At 40.8% G+C, this 18369-nt stretch overlaps 1 protein-coding gene across 5 annotated transcripts in view; it reads right to left on the bottom strand.

Moving 5' to 3' along the window:
- Positions 1-1292: 1292 nt before the first annotated feature.
- The window catches only part of ntm (neurotrimin), a 179433-nt gene continuing 162356 nt past the window's right edge, over positions 1293-18369 (bottom strand). For 3 of the 5 annotated variants that reach the window (XM_084684172.1, XM_084684175.1, XM_084684171.1), the window contains 7 exons: positions 16275-16400; positions 8590-8718; positions 7942-8062; positions 7434-7582; positions 7067-7102; positions 4531-4587; positions 1293-4153 (listed from right to left, as the gene is read on the bottom strand). In XM_084684172.1, the coding sequence (XP_084540298.1) occupies positions 4047-4153; positions 4531-4587; positions 7067-7102; positions 7434-7582; positions 7942-8062; positions 8590-8718; positions 16275-16400 (725 nt within the window). In that variant the 3' untranslated portion in view covers positions 1293-4046. The remainder of the gene's footprint in view (positions 4154-4530; positions 4588-7066; positions 7103-7433; positions 7583-7941; positions 8063-8589; positions 8719-16274; positions 16401-18369) is intronic. The other 2 variants (XM_084684173.1, XM_084684174.1) reach the window with 2 other exon arrangements.

Consider the following 18369-nt stretch of genomic DNA (forward strand, 5'->3'; position numbering starts at 1 on the left):
CGTCACATAACGGTCATTTTTTAAGAGAGCATATGAGCTGTCTTGCTGTCTCAATGGCGGCAGGTATTACCCATAACTCTGTGCACGGGGTTACCGTGAGCAACAAGTTAACCGCCTTTGACCGCCATTGCTCTAGCGTTAAGTTTTTACAATTCATAGTTCAGCTAAACGGTACTTCAGCATCTGAATTAAAATGTAGCGAGAAGTGGGCAGTGTAGCCTAGTTGCTGAAAGTGTACTTATTTTATTGATGAAACTCCTAATTTGTAAATTTGCTCTGAACGTAGCTAATGTAACGGGTGTGAACCAGTGAAAATCACTCCTCAGGTGTATAAAGGGCTCTCCGCGTTCACTAATAGCTAGCTTATCTTTGGCGTAGCTGGTAGTGGTCGCGCTTAGCAATTCAGAGGTCGTGCGTTCGAGCCCAGCGTTAAGCGAACGATGCCATGTAGTGACGAAGCGTGGCCACGTTCGTTACACGCTGTCACACTAACATCGCAGTGCAATGCAAACACTAGTTAATTGATGTGTTTTATCATAATCCTATCAAATGAGTGAAATACAAACAAATTGTTATGAGCTTTTGAGCCTATATTAAACACAAGTTTAAATACAGGTTAACTTGACTTAGTGTGACAATAAACTTGCGTGACAAGTGACAATAAACTCAATGCAATTGACTTTAATGCAATTGTTGGTGGCCATAATGTGGCCCTCCTCCCCACGGGGTTCGGGAAAAGTTTCCATCTACGGGAGCTAGCTCTGTTACAGTAGTGGTGAAGGAATAGGCTAAGGTGAATGCTAGCAATTGGTTCTGGCAGATAGACAGAGAGGCTCTGGGCAGATCCAATAGTTTTAAACTTCAACAGATGGAGCGAGGCTGGACTCTCGTACATTTCATTTGTACAGAGAGTCTGGCCTTGCGCCTCCATTGACAAGTTTTGACTTTGTTGTAGGCCAGAATCTCTGTACAAATGAAATGTACGAGATTCTGGTTAGGACCAGGCTATTTGAACATGCCACATTCAACAAATTCGAACCTCGAATTTGAGCCGACTTGAATTCTCGAACATTACATTTGGGGATCTGTTTTTTTAATTATTTGATTAATATTTTCATTTTAAAAAGGTGAATTTAAAACCGACGAATTCGGTGGTGTTTAAATTTCAATATTAAGTATTCAGAGCATTTTAAAATTCAAAACATTGTGTCACAAACAGAATTGAGACAAATCTTTAGAACAAAATCATGTAAGAGATTACATTAGGGCTCAAAGATGGCTAAAACGAGGCATTTAGATACAACATTTTATTATTGTCAGTCTTAAATATGAACACACAATCGTCAAAAAGAAAATACATGTGAACCAATCATCTTTTACATTACAGGAGTCAAGTGAGTACCTTGAGTTGACTTGACCATTTGAGCAATTGTTTTATTAGGGAAATGTTTGTGCTAATCATTTGTGATGGATTAATAAGATCATGAAATTCCATCATGTACCTTTGTTAACCCCAAGTGGTTACGACCCATCTCAACTCAGTGATATCTTAAAATTAAAAATAATTTATTCCCATTGCATATCAAACAAATATCACGTCACATCACAAACAGCACTATACTATAGGGTAGGTACAATATAAGCTCAAACTAAATAAAATTATCGAAATAGGTATTTAGAGACGGATGAAGCAGAGACTTCCTAGAAGCCCTGAATCCTTTCTGTACATCTGCTTTTGAAACTAAACAAAATGATTACAACTTGTATTGAATCTACCCATAGCATTTTCCTTCAACTTAAGTCCCAAGACAAAGAGTAGCTATAGCGTTAACCATCATATCTTAAAACAGACAATATCAGTTCAAATAGCATACTGTATGTGGTGCTGTAGCCAAAATACAAATCTTTTTATTTATTAACATATTTGTTTTAAGGGCTAACCATTCTGTGCATTGCTGTATCTTCAGTGATGTGCGTTAAGGTGTTCTCATTCCTTAACATCAACACTGGCCCCATCATGCAATATGTGAATTTTGATTAAAAAGTCAGCATCTATCTTTATCGTGAGCACCACCGGTTTGCTAAATCTGCCTCTGTATTCTTTTGTGAACCAGATACTCAGACCTGTACATTTGGACAAAGTACTGCATAGGTCTCAAAGCAATCACCCATTAAAGGAACAGTTCACCCAACAGTCACGTTTTACTTGAAACTGCTCACAACAAGGTCTGTGGACTATCTTGAGTAACCGGGTCATGATTTCTGGAGAGAGACATTTCTGTCGGGTTTTTCCAAATGTATTTTTGGGGCGCTTTGAGCACCACAAGCACAGAGTGCCATCTTGTTCCATTACATTAGAGAGATGGCAGCTATCTCCAAACCCTAGAAACTCACCACAAAACAATATAGATTGCATTGCAGCACTACAGGTAAGAGGGAAAATATGTATTTTAGATTTTTGGGTGAACTGTCCCTTTAACCACAGCCAAGCATTTGTCAATGGTCTGTCACTGTTAAGTGTATGTTATTGATGAAATCCACAACTGTTGTGTTTGGTAATATTAAATCCAACACACAAACATAACATTGTTAAGAAGTAGATGAAGGGAGATGAACATTCAGGTATCTGACGTACCCTAACTGGAACCTGTAGGATAGCAATGCCACCGCTCATGTACGTTATCCGTGAAGGCCTTTCTGAATATCGCTTTACGTTCAACGTTGCAGTACATGACACAGTAGGGAGTCTGTCTGGAGATACTGAATGCGTTCAAGACCTCACATTTCAATGTGGCACAGGAGCAACAGTCTGGATGAAAGACTGCAAAGTCTTACGTTTCAAATGAATACATATACTTGGCTGTTTTGCAGAACGAAGGGTTTTGCTGAGTCATAGACCTACAACTACAGCAGGTGGTGTGTCCTTAAGGAGGATTAAGTAGACATACTTATATTGGGAGGTTCAAAACGGTTATATAAATGACTGCCCGATAACCTTCAAAGCCAGGTTATCAACTTACAAAACATCATTAAACAGTGTGGTAGCAGTCTAATTGCTGACAAAATATGCACAATATGCATAGTCAGTTCATAGATTGCGGTTGAACACAAACCAATTATAGGTTCTGTTTGAGCCAAAGAGTGGACGACAAACTCTGCAGTGACGTAGTGACGTAGTCTTTGGGTTTTTCTAAACCAAAGTTTGTCCCCATGTTTATAACGGACATGGCCTAAGTCTGACACACAAATAGTTAAATTAGTAACCATTCACAAGTAACTACAAATAATGTAAATGACATGTCAATATGTTACAACTTAAGAATTATTACACCGGTTGCTTTGACAAACGGTTGCATGGAAATATATTATTGAAGTTAGATGTCCACATTAATAAAAACGCTCATCCATTCTTAACTAGTGGATATACTCAACACCATGAGTATAGCTGCGCCAGCTAAACAGGAATCAAACCAGGCTTGTGCCTAAATAATTACAACTTCATAATATTCTCTTCATAAAAACAGGAATTAAACTAAGAATAGATTAGCAGAGCAAAAACTGAGAAAAAAAAAAAAAATTCACAAATCATTGCAGAAAAAAGAAACATTTCAACATGTCTTTTTTCATGACCATAATTGTAATACTTACATTATGATAGCACATGGAAAAACACATGTAAGGTCATTAGACCTCATGGGGAGATCTGTGTTTTTTGCTTACCAATGTACGTTTGACAATCACCTTACACACCTACTATAACCTGGTCTCTCATTGAAACTTTGTGATACAAAATGTATAAACAGACTTTCAATAAGTGACAAATTTTCAATAAGTGGCAAACCCTAAACCAAACAATTAAATCATACCATAATGGTAAAAAAAAGAAAAGAAAAAAAAAAGGTTAAATCTTCAGCTTCAAAAAAAAAGAAAAAAAAAAGAAATGTTTGTTACATACTTTTTTTTTTTTTTGCGTTTCGACATTATGTAGTAGTTCAGTTTGCGATTCCACGCGAGAGAAAACACAATCTGCATGAAGACATCCCTCTTCAGACCCTCAGCAGGAAGAGGAGAAAGAGGACAAACACGACACAGTTGTACGTGTGTGTGTGGATTCCCAGAGATCCGTTGTTCCCATCCTGAACTGTTCTCGGTCCTGCGGAAAAGAGAGAACCAAAATAATACTTGGACAATTTTACGCAGTCAAGATTGATTTTTCCCTTTCTCATGTTTATACTAGGGGATAGATATATTGACATGTATAAACTTATTCACAAATAACAAATGATTCACTGTGTTGGTACTTTCCCAGCAGTCTATAAACCATCACACAAACTGTCAACCCAAGGAGAAGTATACCGTTGCTTGTACAAGAAAAAAAATATCTATTCTCTTACACAACTACTCTCAATAACCTTAGATTTTAGAAAGGTTAAGTTTTCTAAATCAGTGATCTATTATTGGTAATTATTCATTGGATGTTTAATCGTTAGATTTGGGTTAAGCGAGGTAATGGTCGTATTATTTACAAACCTGACTGTATTGCATAAGTTTCAGAGCTTGTCAAAGCTAAAGGAGAAGTTGACTCCTCTAGAAAAAAAGGAGACATTCATTTGCAATAAAGGTCAGTGGCAAATGGTGGTTATACCAAAATAAAAAGCAATTTTGCATTCAGCATTATATTGCCCATCATGGATCCTTCATGTGATTCCTTAACAAATCCCACCGTAACCTAGCAACCTCTCTTTAACCCCTTCCTCCAACTTAATGTGGATGGGTGGCCAATATAATTCTGCACAAAAATGTAAAAACAAGTCAATGGTACATTTGCAAAACCAAACATGAACTGACTGTACATCAGTATGTATTAGTGACATCAAGATCTGTTGAGATAATCAATTCTTGTTAATAACCCCTAAAATACCTTAAAAAGTGCATTCTCAAAGGTGTGATTTTACAGAAAGCTCCATCTCACTAACAATAAATATCACACTTCGTTAATAGCGCTACTCAAAGTGCTCCAAGCCCCAACACTGTTCTTCAGGAACAGATTAATCCTGCAGCTTAATGTTTTAAGCAGGGGTACTTTAGGAAGCAAATTTGCATTGCAACGGCAGCTGTTATCTTCCCTCCTTTGCCGATACGCCTCGTTGACTTGACCTCTTATCATCATCTTATTGTACAATGAAACCTAGACTAGCTGAGTGTTCAGGTCAGCCTTAATTGCAGCTTGGTGTAAACAACCTAATCAACTGCAGGAGAAAAATAATCAGTCTGATAGTTATGGTGGGGCAAGAGGGGCTTTGCCCAAGCATTTTTGAATGTGCCACAGGGATATGTTGTTTTGGGTTGTTTTGGGAGAGACTGCAATGCCGGTCCTTTACCAAAACAGATATTTAATGTGAAATAACAAAGCACATCTTCTATCTTTCTTGTGTTTTATGAGTCGGACGATTTCTCTCTTTCGTGGCTTTGAAGGGGTCACGTGGGTCAACATGGCTAAAGACCCGTTTAAACAAATATTGCAGCAAACAGGCATTACAGAGAGAAGAGACTGGATTATTTCGAATTTTCGCTTTGAAGCTTGGAATACAATGACTTCTAATTTCCCTTGGATTTTATTGAGTTCACCATCTTTTCTTTTGGGACATGTATCCAATTATACTGCCACAGTGGATTAATCCTAATCCTGTACGTGGATAATTAGAATAATAGTGCATTGTAACAATCAAAATCAGAGCCATAAAGTACAGTAAGGGCCTGGTTTCACTTACTGCAAAAAAATAAAATATCCAACTGTTTTATTTTGCATCTCAATTTTAGTTTGCTGTTGTTAGGAATACAAGCTTACATGAGGCCAGGGTCAAGAACCTCGTCTGTTGTCCTCTAACATGTCCTTGTTCTAGTGGCAGGAGAGGCACCACAGATGGCTGCGCCAGTGGATGCTCTTCCTAACTACCACCATCACATCCCATAATGCCTCACAACAAATTGTTTGTCAAGAATTTGGTGGGATTTTGCGTACAAAATCTTCCACTTTGTATGCCCACTCATCCAGTCAATTCCCTGATAACTGTATTTTATTGTGTTGTTTCTCTGTATCTAAGTTTCTGTAGCTTTGTACAGTAATGCGTTATTTTCTTTATGTTTAATGGCCATGTTGTTTTCCAGCATTGCGTTTGAATTAGATGTGACACTGAGCTAACATAAGTAACTACCACTACAAGGGACATTCAATACCTGATCTGTCTACTAGTAAACTTTTTACAAGTTATCTTAACATCTATGTGTGTGGGTCTTGGCAAAAGTAATTGTAAGGAGAGCATTCAGTAGCTCTCACTACAATCGCCATCATTCTGTGGTTTCCAAATAACTTAGTTACTGTTGCCAAGACGCACATCAAAAGCACACAAACACAACAGATACTGACTCACAAAGGGAGAGGTTGGGTGATTTTAATGGATACGTTTCAGACATTTCTAGGATTCACACACACACACACACACAAGCCTCTACTCCCTACACAAACACACACACACACACAACTATTCAACGCACAACTCAAACAAAAAAATTAATAGAGACAAAATACTTACACAGATGATGATCACATGCAACATTAAGCCATGCAAAAGACAAGACGGTTAAGGTTGATTGAAGAAAAATGGAAAACAATTAGAAAAGCATTCCTGATTTGGCCATTTCCACAAATGTTTAAATGAGATTCTTCTTTATCAGGAAGAAGCTAGGGATGCAACATCTCAGAGCAGTCTGAACTCTTTAAACTAAATAAGAAGCAAACAACTGTGTCCAAAAACAGCCGTGCTTCCTAGTGAGTATCTGCACATCTCATTTCTTCAGGCAGCGTGGTACAAATGATCTGGTCCATTTCATTTACAGGATTACCAACCGAAAATCTCTACCACCTTGGTTTAAGAGGAGAGATGCTCAGGAGGAACTCCAATGATATGGGAAACAAATTCAGACTGTGAAAATGGCCGTGTTTATTCATGCTATTAGTGTACGGTGAGCTCAGGAGTTTAAACACATGCAAGTCCGGAATACTAACCTTGCAATAGTGTTGAGCTAGTGGGCTCAATTACCTCTACAACAGAGTAAAGCAAATGTATATATATATATATATCGATATGAAAAAAGCAACAAAAAAACTCAAATATCAAATAAACCTTGGCAGCGTTCTTTGGGATGTCGAAAAGGCCGGTGAATGTATCAATGGTCAGGCAAGTGTGGTCATTCTGATGTTGATGGTATCATCGATAACATCACCATCATAAATACCATTAAGGTAGATTCATGTACAGAATACATTGTATTCAAATACTGCTTCCAAAGTTAATACTGCTTATACTTGCCTTCTGTTATTTCTATTATACGCTTAGTACCACTGCAGCTGGGCGGGTAAAACATGGACTCACCATACAAAAGAAATGTTGTGTTTGAGCTCCCCAGTGTGTTAATGGCGATGCAGGTGAAGTTGCCGTAATCTGACTCAGAGACGTTGAAAAACATCAGTTTGGAGAGATGCCCTAAGTCCTCGATGTCGATGCCATCAAAACCGAGAATCCTAAAAAGGGATCATAGAACAATTATTAAGTTCTTTATTCTGACATTTTTAAGTGCGGTAAAGGAACATTGGTATTTCCTTGCTGAAAGGAGTCCAGTAGGGATTTGTATTTATTCAGCTTGTAGAATATTTTATGAATCAGCACAGCATCAAGATACAGTGTACTGACTTTTTACCGGATTTCAGATTGTCTTTGACAACTTTCATATTTTGATTAAATGAAGTGTTCACCAGATATGAGACCTTGTACAACTGTACTCTGCAGTATCATCACACATTTGGCGATGAAATGGTTACACGTGTACAGTCATCGAGTTTGCGTCTTTAAGCAAAGACGCAAAATGAACACACCCAATTACCTTCTGTCATCTCTGTACCACTCAAAGCTGGCCTGCGGCATCGCATCAGCCTCACACTCCAAAACTGCTTTCTGACCGAGGGTCACCCCAACATCTCTGCCCTCTGACACGCTGGGGGCATCTGGGCGAGCAAGAGGGCACATGGGAGGACACGGCGGTCAGAGCAACATGGAAGTGAACGACAGGAGAGGGTCACTAAGAGGGTCAACGTGTCAAAGGGAGGGGAGAAGATCACGTCAGGGTTAGGGTTTGTACTCCCTTCAGTCTGTTGACAAAGTGCTGCTGCGGTTCATCTATTTGAATGCTTATGTATTTTTTGTTTATGTTTGTGTATAATAGTCTTTTATGTAAGCTGTAGAGATGGATAACCTGGTACATGGTCTAAATCAGAGGATGTAGTGAAGTGAATAAATCAAAAAACATGTCCACTCTTCCAACGGTAAACATATATCATTTCGTTTGACTAAGCTTCTACTGTAAACAGACCTGTGATTATTAATGTATGACTAGTTACAATTACATACACACACTTACGTGATCGTTGCTAAGCAAAATCCTAAGATTCAAAACCGAAACCACAATCTGACTCGACTCCCTCCCTTGTATAAATGACTGAACCAGACATGACTGGAGGCGATGCTGACTCACAGTTCACCGTGATCTCCACGGTCTGGACGTCAGTGCCGATGTCGTTGACGGCCGTGCACTCGTAGGTTCCGGCCTTCTGCCTGGTGATGGAGGGGATCTCCAGAACCTCCTCTTCCGACCCCAGGTCCCCTGAGGAGAGGTGAGGAGGGAGAGGTGAACGGGTTTTCCTGTACGTAATCAATAACATGTACCGTACGTTAGATCTTTGGCCTCAACAAATGCATCCTGGCTTATTTCCCACAGGAGAAGGGAACCAAAGCGTATTGGCCCATGCATCACCACTCATGTACCAGAACTGCAAACTGGGATGAAACGGCTTCTGAGACAATCATTTTTGCTAGCTTTGACAGCTTTTAACCAAGCCCAGATAATTAATTGATAAGACAGCTACTTTAAGAAACAGGAAACCGTTTTCAGTGTCTGGCAGCTAACCAAGACAAAAGCTTAAGTCTCAATCAATTGCAGGTTAAACCGGAACATCTACAGTACAATGTTCTGTTGACATGATGGGTGACAAAGAATCAATCTCTGAAAGATAAGACTGTGTTCCTCCAGTTAAATTCTGGATGCTACAAATCTAAATAATACCTCAAAACAGTGTTCCCCCAAAGATTCATTCAGTTCCGTTGTGATTTGTTTTATGGTTTTCCTTTTAACACACATAACAAACCCCACTCCTACACTGCCGCGATTCAGCAACCTGACATTTCCAGAGAAAGACACGACTGGCTGATTAGTGTGAGCGTTCCTGTACCCCTCTACTTCAACCATCATATCAGTGCCAAAACACTTGTGTTTCTGCGTCACTTTCTCTCACATAAAAAAAGTCCACTGACACATCCAGTCAACAAATCAAACACCAAAACCAAGAAAAAAAGAAAGTGTGTACACTTTTCCCTTGTTTGATTTTAGCTTCGGGGGTAAAGCTAATCCTTTGTGTACAGCACTTAACGTCACGTACGTGGGTATCCTTTCAGACAACATCACGGGGGAACAGAAAACGCCCTCCTCCCCTGTGCCACGGATGACAGTAATAGAATGCGCACGTATTCACTTTGTCAGGTTTCCGAGCGACAGCGACTCGCACCTGGGAGAGGTCTTGATGAGAGGACTCGCTGCGGAGCTCCCATCAGCTGACAGGAAGCATCGGGAGATCTCCGGAACACACAGGTGCTCAAGTCCCCGCTCTCTCCGTCTCCCTCCCTCTCACTCCACTCTCCAGCTCCCTCTCTCTTCTCTTACTCTCCTCTCTCTCTGTTTCCCTCCATCTCCCTCTCTCTTCTCTTACTCTCCTCTCTCTCCGTCTCCAGCTCCCTCTCTCTTCTCTTACTCCCCTCTCTCTGTCTCCCTCCATCTCCAGCTCCCTCTCTCTTCTCTTACTCTCCTTTCTCTCAGTCTCCCTCCCTCTCTCTTGTCCCTCTCTCCCCTCGCTCACCCCTACCTATTTTTGTTCAAGGCTACCATCCAGACCCCCACTGCCTCTTTAAACTGGCGGTACTTCTTTTAGGAAGTATAAAGCCACCTGTCGCCCCTGGAGATTCAATGGGCAGGATGCCTGCTTCCACTCACAACAGAAGTTATTAAAATGTTTTTTTTGATCAGCTATGCTGGTTATACAAATCTTTAGAAATGCCCACACAACTGGTTCAATGCACAACATACGTTCATAGAAATACACGTTTTTCTATGAACTCCACTATATATATATATATATATATATATATATATATTAATTATTGAGTTTGAATGAAACTATTATGGAAGGATATGATTAAGAAACATTGTTACATTACATTGTGACTGTTGCTGCTTAGTATTCCTGCAAGTTTCGAACAACAGGAGTTTGTTTGAGGTTATTTAGAGGGAGGTATTTGGACTTATAGAGGTGCACGACACCAAGCCTGACAACCACACACGTAACAGCTAATGTACCAGCTTGTTAAGGTTGTGCTGCACAAGGTTTTAATGTAAAAACTACAAAATAAAAACACAAATAAAATAAAAAGAGCTAGTAGAGGCGATGAATGTCAAGACTGGAAGAGGTGTTTACACCAAATCAATGTTCCCTGACGTTTTATTGCCAGTGTATAAAAACCCAGCGCATGGCTGGAAGTGTCTCCTACAACACTCTGTGTCTGGGGGGGGGGGGGCAAAGCCAGGCGTTAGTTTGAAGCTGTATGGCTGCGGTCTTGCTTATTGCCCATGCTGGGCTTGTTTGCCCAACGCCCGCTGTGTCAGTAAAGCCAGTGAAAAGATGATGGGAGGTGCCTGAGGGCACGAGTTGACCGTCGCAATCTTGCGCGTGGAAAGAGAACGAGAGATTGTTCTCTCAGCCACAGCAGCGTTTACAAGACAAACACGTCAAGCTCTCGCACACACATACAAAAACATACTCACCATCTCAAAGTGCTTAAGTATAAAAAGTTTGTTATGCCCGAACAACCATGTTTATAAAAATATGCCTATAGACAGTTTATATAGATAAGGCACATCAGTACAGATCAGGAATTAACTCCATTCTGGAGGAGTACATGTATAATAATACACATAAGGTAATAATTCATCGAATGATTTCTTCACTTTTCTTTCAACAGAATTGGGGGGGGAAGCGTGGCGCCTGTAGGGAACCATTCAAACCAGGACTGAGGGAGTGTTGTGAAAAGCACAACCTTCTGGTGCCTGTACCCCCTGTGACACATGTGACACACAGATTGAGAGAGGAGGCCACCAGGGAGAGAGAGAGAGAGAGGGAGAGAGAGAGGGAGAGAGAGAGAGAGAGAGAGGGGGGGGGGGAGGGGGAGAGAGAGAGAGAGAGAGAGAGAGAGAGAGAGAGAGAGAGAGAGAGAGAGAGAGAGAGAGAGGGGGGGGGGAGGGGAGAGAGAGAGAGAGAGAGAGAGAGAGAGAGAGAGAGAGAGAGAGAGAGAGAGAGAGGGGGGGGGGGAGGGGGAGAGAGAGAGAGAGAGAGAGAGAGAGAGAGAGATGAAAAGAAGAGAGGAGGAGAGGGTTCCCCAGAGTACAGCCCAGCCCCTGCTGGCTTCTCTGTGGGGCTTGGGGGCCAGGTAGCGCCCTGCAAACAGGACAGAGAGACAGTCACAAAGGATGTAAAACGATAAAAAGATGGAAAACGATAGGGAAATGTCTATACTGCTGTTCTCCTGTTGAAAGTTTAAGTCGTTTCACCTTTGACCCTGTTCTGTCCTCAACACAAGGTGCATGCATGCCCTCAACACATGACCACAACAATATACCATGTCTCCTTCACAAGAAAAACGGAACAAGCCTTTAGAGAGAACATTGCCAGATGACTTGGGGAGGTGTGGCACAGCTATTTACCCGATTATCTTGATAGAACTCTGAGAGGGAGGAGATATGAAAACCAGTGTGAGGAATTTAACGGATTGGAATTGCTTTCAGGTGGGATTTGGTGCAAACAAAGCCTGTTGCTTTTTTGTTCACAAGCTACCTCCTCTCATCGTGGCATTTCACAGAGGGGTTTGCTTCAGGTGACAAATATGCAGATGTCGAATTTATACCGTCTTTTTTCCCCCTTGGTTGATTGTGAGCCTTGGAGATATAGCATTTTATAATGTGCTTTGAAGTCTCTGGTCTTCTTTGATGAAAACAAACAGAGAGGCATAAATATGGCTCGGAGTTCCAGCACTGAATGAACTGTAATAAGACAGTACTGTAGCCATGCTCTCTTTCACTTAGACGCTTGCGACTGCGGAGAACTCGTTCTGACAGCCTCTCTTTGATTTGACCCTTCACCATCAGCACGTCTCTTTTCTGAACTTACAATCCGATATGAAAACCATAGCTGTCACTAATGCGGGTGTCACATATTCTCAGAATGTTTTTGCCCCATTGTGGGTTGCGATGAGTAACCTGTGGATGGTAAAAATTGAGAATTAGTAACTATTCAAGTGAAACGAACCGTGTCACTTCTGACCTCTCTTCCGGTAACCAAGCATTTCTTGTCGCTCACACTAATTTCTCCGTATTTAGACAGGTGCATTCTTTCTTACATAGTTAGCAATCTTTGCTACTTTCAAGGCAACCATCTCTCTTTTACGGAAACTCCATATTTTTTCCCCATCCAACACAAAAGCTTTGCTCAGGTAGATGTACTGCATCAGGTGTGCATTACATTCCTGACTAAACGCACTATGGTTTGTGAATTCAGGTGAGCTGGCTATCTAGTCACTGCTTCCTCTGGATGGATGGGAGCTGGTTGTATTTACAGACACATTGATCACATGCACTACATGTATCACAGGCATTACATTGATCACATGCATTACATTTATCAAATCCACATTTTTCTCCCTAACCATGACAATCCAAGGTCGCAAAGGTTTCTAGCGAATAAACTTTCTGGAAAACTCTCGTCCACGAGAAACTAATCAAATGCCAGTGAGCTCCGCCAATTTACCTTAAGCTCTCCGGCAACGTCAACATTACGACTTCAATGAATATTTCCAATCAAGTGTGCCGACTCGATTCTGGTGGGATTCCACGGTGACCTACCCATCATGTTTGTATATATTAATTTGAGGCGGATGTGACAGGGTTCCGCCTGGCTTCCAGACCCTGACAGACGTGGCAGTCAGGTAGCAGAGCGGGGGGAGAGGCGTGGATCTCCTCTGATCCAGAAACAGCCTCTGAGCGGTCTATCTGGGATGCAGCCGGCAGCAGGACTGCACGAGAGCCCAGCCAGGGGTATATCATCAGTCCTCACGCTCACACACTCTCTCACACACACACACACACACATCTGATAGATCATAGCAACACACAAATACACACGCACCAGGCATACGCACATGCCTGATACACAACCGCAACACACACCACGCTCAAACTTCGCTCTACTAGCAAACATTTATTTATGTATTCTTTTTTTTTCCTCCCCTGCCACGCTGAAAGACCTTGTAATAACTGGACCTGCACTGAACCCCCCCAAGCTACTGGTGAGAGAACAGGTGAACAGGAACTGGTGTGGTGAGATTGCAGCTCTGAGTGTTGGCTGTGCTGAACAGTAGGTATACTTTTTGGCAGGGGGGTTATAAGATATCACAAATATTTGTTGTTAAAAGCATTTCTTACCCTGAAGTAAACGTCTGGATCCGTTCGTGCAATTCTACAGAGGAGTAGTATGTTGCAGGAGAGACTATTTATTTAGATTTGTCTTTGGTTCTGTATTTACCCTGTGACCTTGGTATTCTACAGGTCACCGCTGCTGTTTCGTTGGTTTTGATTTGAGCAGAGCAAAATGTTTCTTGAATTACAAAAGCTTCTTTCAGTTGGGGATTGTTAAAATATATGAAAAATATGAATATACATAAGTAGCCTGTCAGAGCTAGTATTCTGATTGTGGAGAGCATTGAGAAAGGAAAATTAGATATTTTGATAAACGCAAAACCTCTGAAAGCGGTTTGATTTATATGGAAATGGTTTCCATTAGTTTTCCTGTTTTCTATTCAAATCCATTGCTTTTGATGTGGCAAACTATCAACTCCCAGGAAGAACAAAGTACAACAAATCTGGAAGTTGTCTAATGTCCCCGAGTTGATTGGAACTGGAAATCATTACGGAGGAGCAGTGAGTGATTCCATGCTTTTGATTTAAACCAGCGTGGTTTGTTGTTAGTTCCCTACAAATGGTTGGATATTAACGTCATACCTATGATGGTACGGGCATGTTTTCAGGTGGATTGCACCTTAAAGAATATAAAACTTGTTATTCTATGGAAAAAAAGGTAATGAATGTTTGAAGCACTAAATGCTAAAATTGATACGGTACACTGCCTTTACCATGGCAGTGCAGAGCAACACGTTGCTAAATCTCATTTCTCTCTGTCAAATAGCGGCCTGTTTTCATCCAGATTACGTAACAGCTCACTAAAGGATTCTTTTGACAGTGTGCGTGACTCAATCACTCCAAGAAAATGTAGCAAACAATGATGGATGGAAACTCCAAATGTCTTAAGGTATGTAATAGAGAAAATACTCTATGAAATGGCTTCAAGGGCTTCCTTCTCCAACGGGTAAACACCAAGCAAGCTCAGATGAGAAGGATGAGCACAGGAACAGGAACTGGAATTTTTATGGGGCACACTTGTCCACCAAGAACCCCTAATGTCTGTACGGGGGATTATAAAATATATTTGCTGTTTCTGATTCTCTTTGTGCTGCATGTGTGGGGGAGAGACGAGACTATTGAAGTGAATAACTGAATAAGCAGCTTTAGGTCATTAGACAGAATGGTATCTACTTATTTGTTCAGCTGGAACACCAATCTCTGGGATGCAAAAGGAGACAGGTTTGAACTTCCAGCTGTGGCGCTACACAGTGTGCCAATAGCTGTAATCTCTTATCCACAAAAAGTGATCACCTGTAAACTTGAAATACATAAACACGGAGGAGATAAATTGATTTGAGAACAGTAAGTGGATGTTCTAAAATGACCTTGATCTAAATATTTAAACCGATAGAGAATTCAGTTAAATTCCAATATATCATTAATGTAAAACAACACACATGCAGCATGTTCTGTGCTATGGTATTTCATGTAAAAAAATCAGCAGTCATGAAATAATAGTGATTTTTACAAACTCTGACTCCAACCAGGGTATTCGCAAGGCACTTATCAGGCTACGACTGGCAGTTTGCATTCTCTTGTGGATCAATAACATGTATTATCATCTACTGATTGACACAAAGTGAGGTCGTAATTGCCTGGTAAACACATGCACGTCCTAGAATGTAGCAGAGGCAACCATTCTCTGTTGCCACGGGCACTGCTAGTGACAGTTGATCTTTTCAGCACAATTACGGCCCCCTCGCCAAAAACGCCCGTCGCTTTTACAAATGGAAGCCCATCACAGGCCTCTCTTCCTCACTTATCTCCTTACAGACAGGGCAGTCACATCCTTGTACTATTAACATTTCAATTCCCAGATGTTTGTAGGGACACAAAGGAGAGGGAGAGTGCTGGCATACAACGGTCCTTTGGAGAGCGTCACTTGTTACAGATTCAAGACTCATTCAGCTGGTTCAGCGTGCGCATATCGTGAGGGGGACAGCCGTTCGTTTGTTTTCCATATTCTTCCACGGAGATCAGGAACTGTATTAAAATACATTGAATTTTCTGTTGAATAACAATCAACTCCAAGGTTGACATTATGGCTTAGCGTTCGTGTGTAACAGTTGTCTATGCTCTCAGATTTTAAAGCACGTGAAATTTCCCAACAACAAACATTGTGTTTACCTCAGCCACCGAAACATCTACTCAATTATCCAAATTAATTATCCCAAACCCAGAGGTTAGTTTCTTCCCTTACATCTCATTACTCTGAAATAATGATTATGAGACAGGTAACGACAGGTAATGAGCTCTTAAAAAAATAGATTGATGCAGTTCACTGGAGGTCACTCATGTCGGCAGAGAAACATGAGAGGTGAACACAGTATACAGTAGCAAACGGTACACGAGCTAGACAGGAACTGAAAGGGGTGTGAGAGGTAATGAGGAGTGGGCAATAAAGGTTAAGTTGAAGGTAAGAGAGAGAATGTGTGTGTGTGTGTGTTTGGGTAAGGCGGGGCTAAGTAAAAGGTGCGAGTTGGAGTAACAGTCAAGAAGACATGACGTGGCTATTATGGGTTTGGCGTTGGGTTCAGTCCTACCTGAGGGAGAGATCAGCTTCCAGCTGAGAGACGGGTCCGGTTTACCAGCAGCTTGACACATCAGGGTGACGTCCGCGCCCTCGTTGACTACGAGATCCTTCGACAAGTTGATGACTTTGGGCGGCACTGTGGGAAAGACAGGCAAAATATACGGCTCAGATACTTAGACTGATCCTGGCACAACTGCAATAGATTAATACAACACATCAAGAACGCTTCTAGAGAGCAGAAGTGTACAAAATACTTATTTTCCCCTGGCATTCCTGTATAGCCTTTCAGACATCCTCTGACATACTGAGAGTTGAAGGTCAATGCTATTCTGCCTCAACCCAACCATCACCTCAATCAAAATATGACCGTGGCATTGGCTTGTTCACCTGGAGGGAATCTGGCTTATTAAACACTCCTTTCCTTCCTGTTGTTTTGGCCTGGGTGCACACTGTTGCCCGCTAACCTGCAATAAACTTGCAGATACACTGCCCTATATACAATGGCGCACCAAAATCAAATCATACAGTAATGAACTCCAGGCGTTTCATGGCAGAACTGAGATGTTATTACTTGCACAGCGTGACAGGAATCATACAGTCTGATGAGTCCTAATGTTCTCCTGACACCTTCATGTGAGATGAAACCAAGAGTTTTAACCCTTAACTGTCATCTTTAGGCTTAAAATAAAACTATTTCCACTAAAGATTTCTGTAGAATTTAGTCTGAATAAGCCTTCTTGACAATACATTTTTCTTTCAATGTCAAACATTTAGACTTTTGATAACCTTATTGTATTGGAGAGGGGGGGGGGGTTAGAGAGACAATCTATTTGTTATTCATCAAAACTTTATCGGGGGCCAAAACAGTGTTGTACTATTTATTTTCTTCCATCTCTTAGACTTGCTTTGCCGGTGGCTGGATGTGACTGAGAAATGTGACCCTGGTCGCCAGATGTCAACAAGGTTTATCCACACATTTCAGCTTTCACTATAGACGCAACAACGTCAAAGATTCGCCTTCACAAAACACGATGCATGCAATTCGTATTCAAAACGTATGCTGCAATTCTAAAAGATCAGAAAGCACAAATATCATCCAGTCCTTGAGCCAAATTTAAGTGATTTTGAAGGAGGGTCCTGAGAGATGTTTTGGTAATGAAGCAAAACAAAGTGAACAATTTAGTATTATTATTTGCAGTGTAAACTTGTTCAGTTGTTGATACTTGTAAGTGACAATTTCTACAATTTCTGTGTTGCTTTGGATAAAAGCTTTGACTAAATGAATACAACTGTAGAAGGTCAATTCATCAAAGGCATGTTCCATTTCTTTATCCATCATGGATGGAGGTTTCACAAGAAGGACAGACAGGTCATTCACCACAAACAGATTCCAACACATACTTTTTCATCCCTATTGACAGCAAGGTGACTCCCGAACAGAGATATATGCCTGCACATGTTTTGAAAGATGTGTATATTTTGTTATCCTCTAAATCAATGATTTCCATTTCTGATAGAGAAACCAACAATATAATTCTAATGGCAGCTGTAGCAATATCAAATTAACATGGATAACGTAGATTGCTGCAGTCTTTTTGAGTAAGCAGTTAAAGGGCTATGGCAAAGGTCTCATCCTTTGGTATACGTTATCCTTGCAGAGCAACTGAACAATGTGACCACCGTATGTGGAGAAGTCTACAGTATCAGATTATAAACCTTGAATGTGTTGGTGCACTGTGCATAATATATATGGACGTGTGATCGGTTTTACCTAAAAAGCTGAGGTCATAATTAGCATTTGTAAGCCTTTTGGAAGTGAAATGAATAAAAACGATTAAGTGTTGTAAGAGAAAACCTTGAGTCTTAAGAAAGAAATGCACATTCTGAGAAATTCAATTTCCAGTGTGCCAACACGATGAACACATTGTATTGTTCCTGAAAGGTTTTTCAGACTTGCAGTAAAAAAAAAATCATATATCCAAGAATAAAGATAATAATACTCCAGACTCACGATTCATGCAAAGAAACCATGACAATGAAAACAAAGAGGAATAAAAAAAGTAGCTGTTAATTTTTCTTATCCTCCTGACATGATGAGGTTATCA

This window comes from Hypomesus nipponensis, chromosome 20, assembly GCF_054491055.1.
Source record: "Hypomesus nipponensis isolate SF chromosome 20, ASM5449105v1, whole genome shotgun sequence".
In the NCBI taxonomy this organism is placed as follows: domain Eukaryota; kingdom Metazoa; phylum Chordata; class Actinopteri; order Osmeriformes; family Osmeridae; genus Hypomesus; species Hypomesus nipponensis.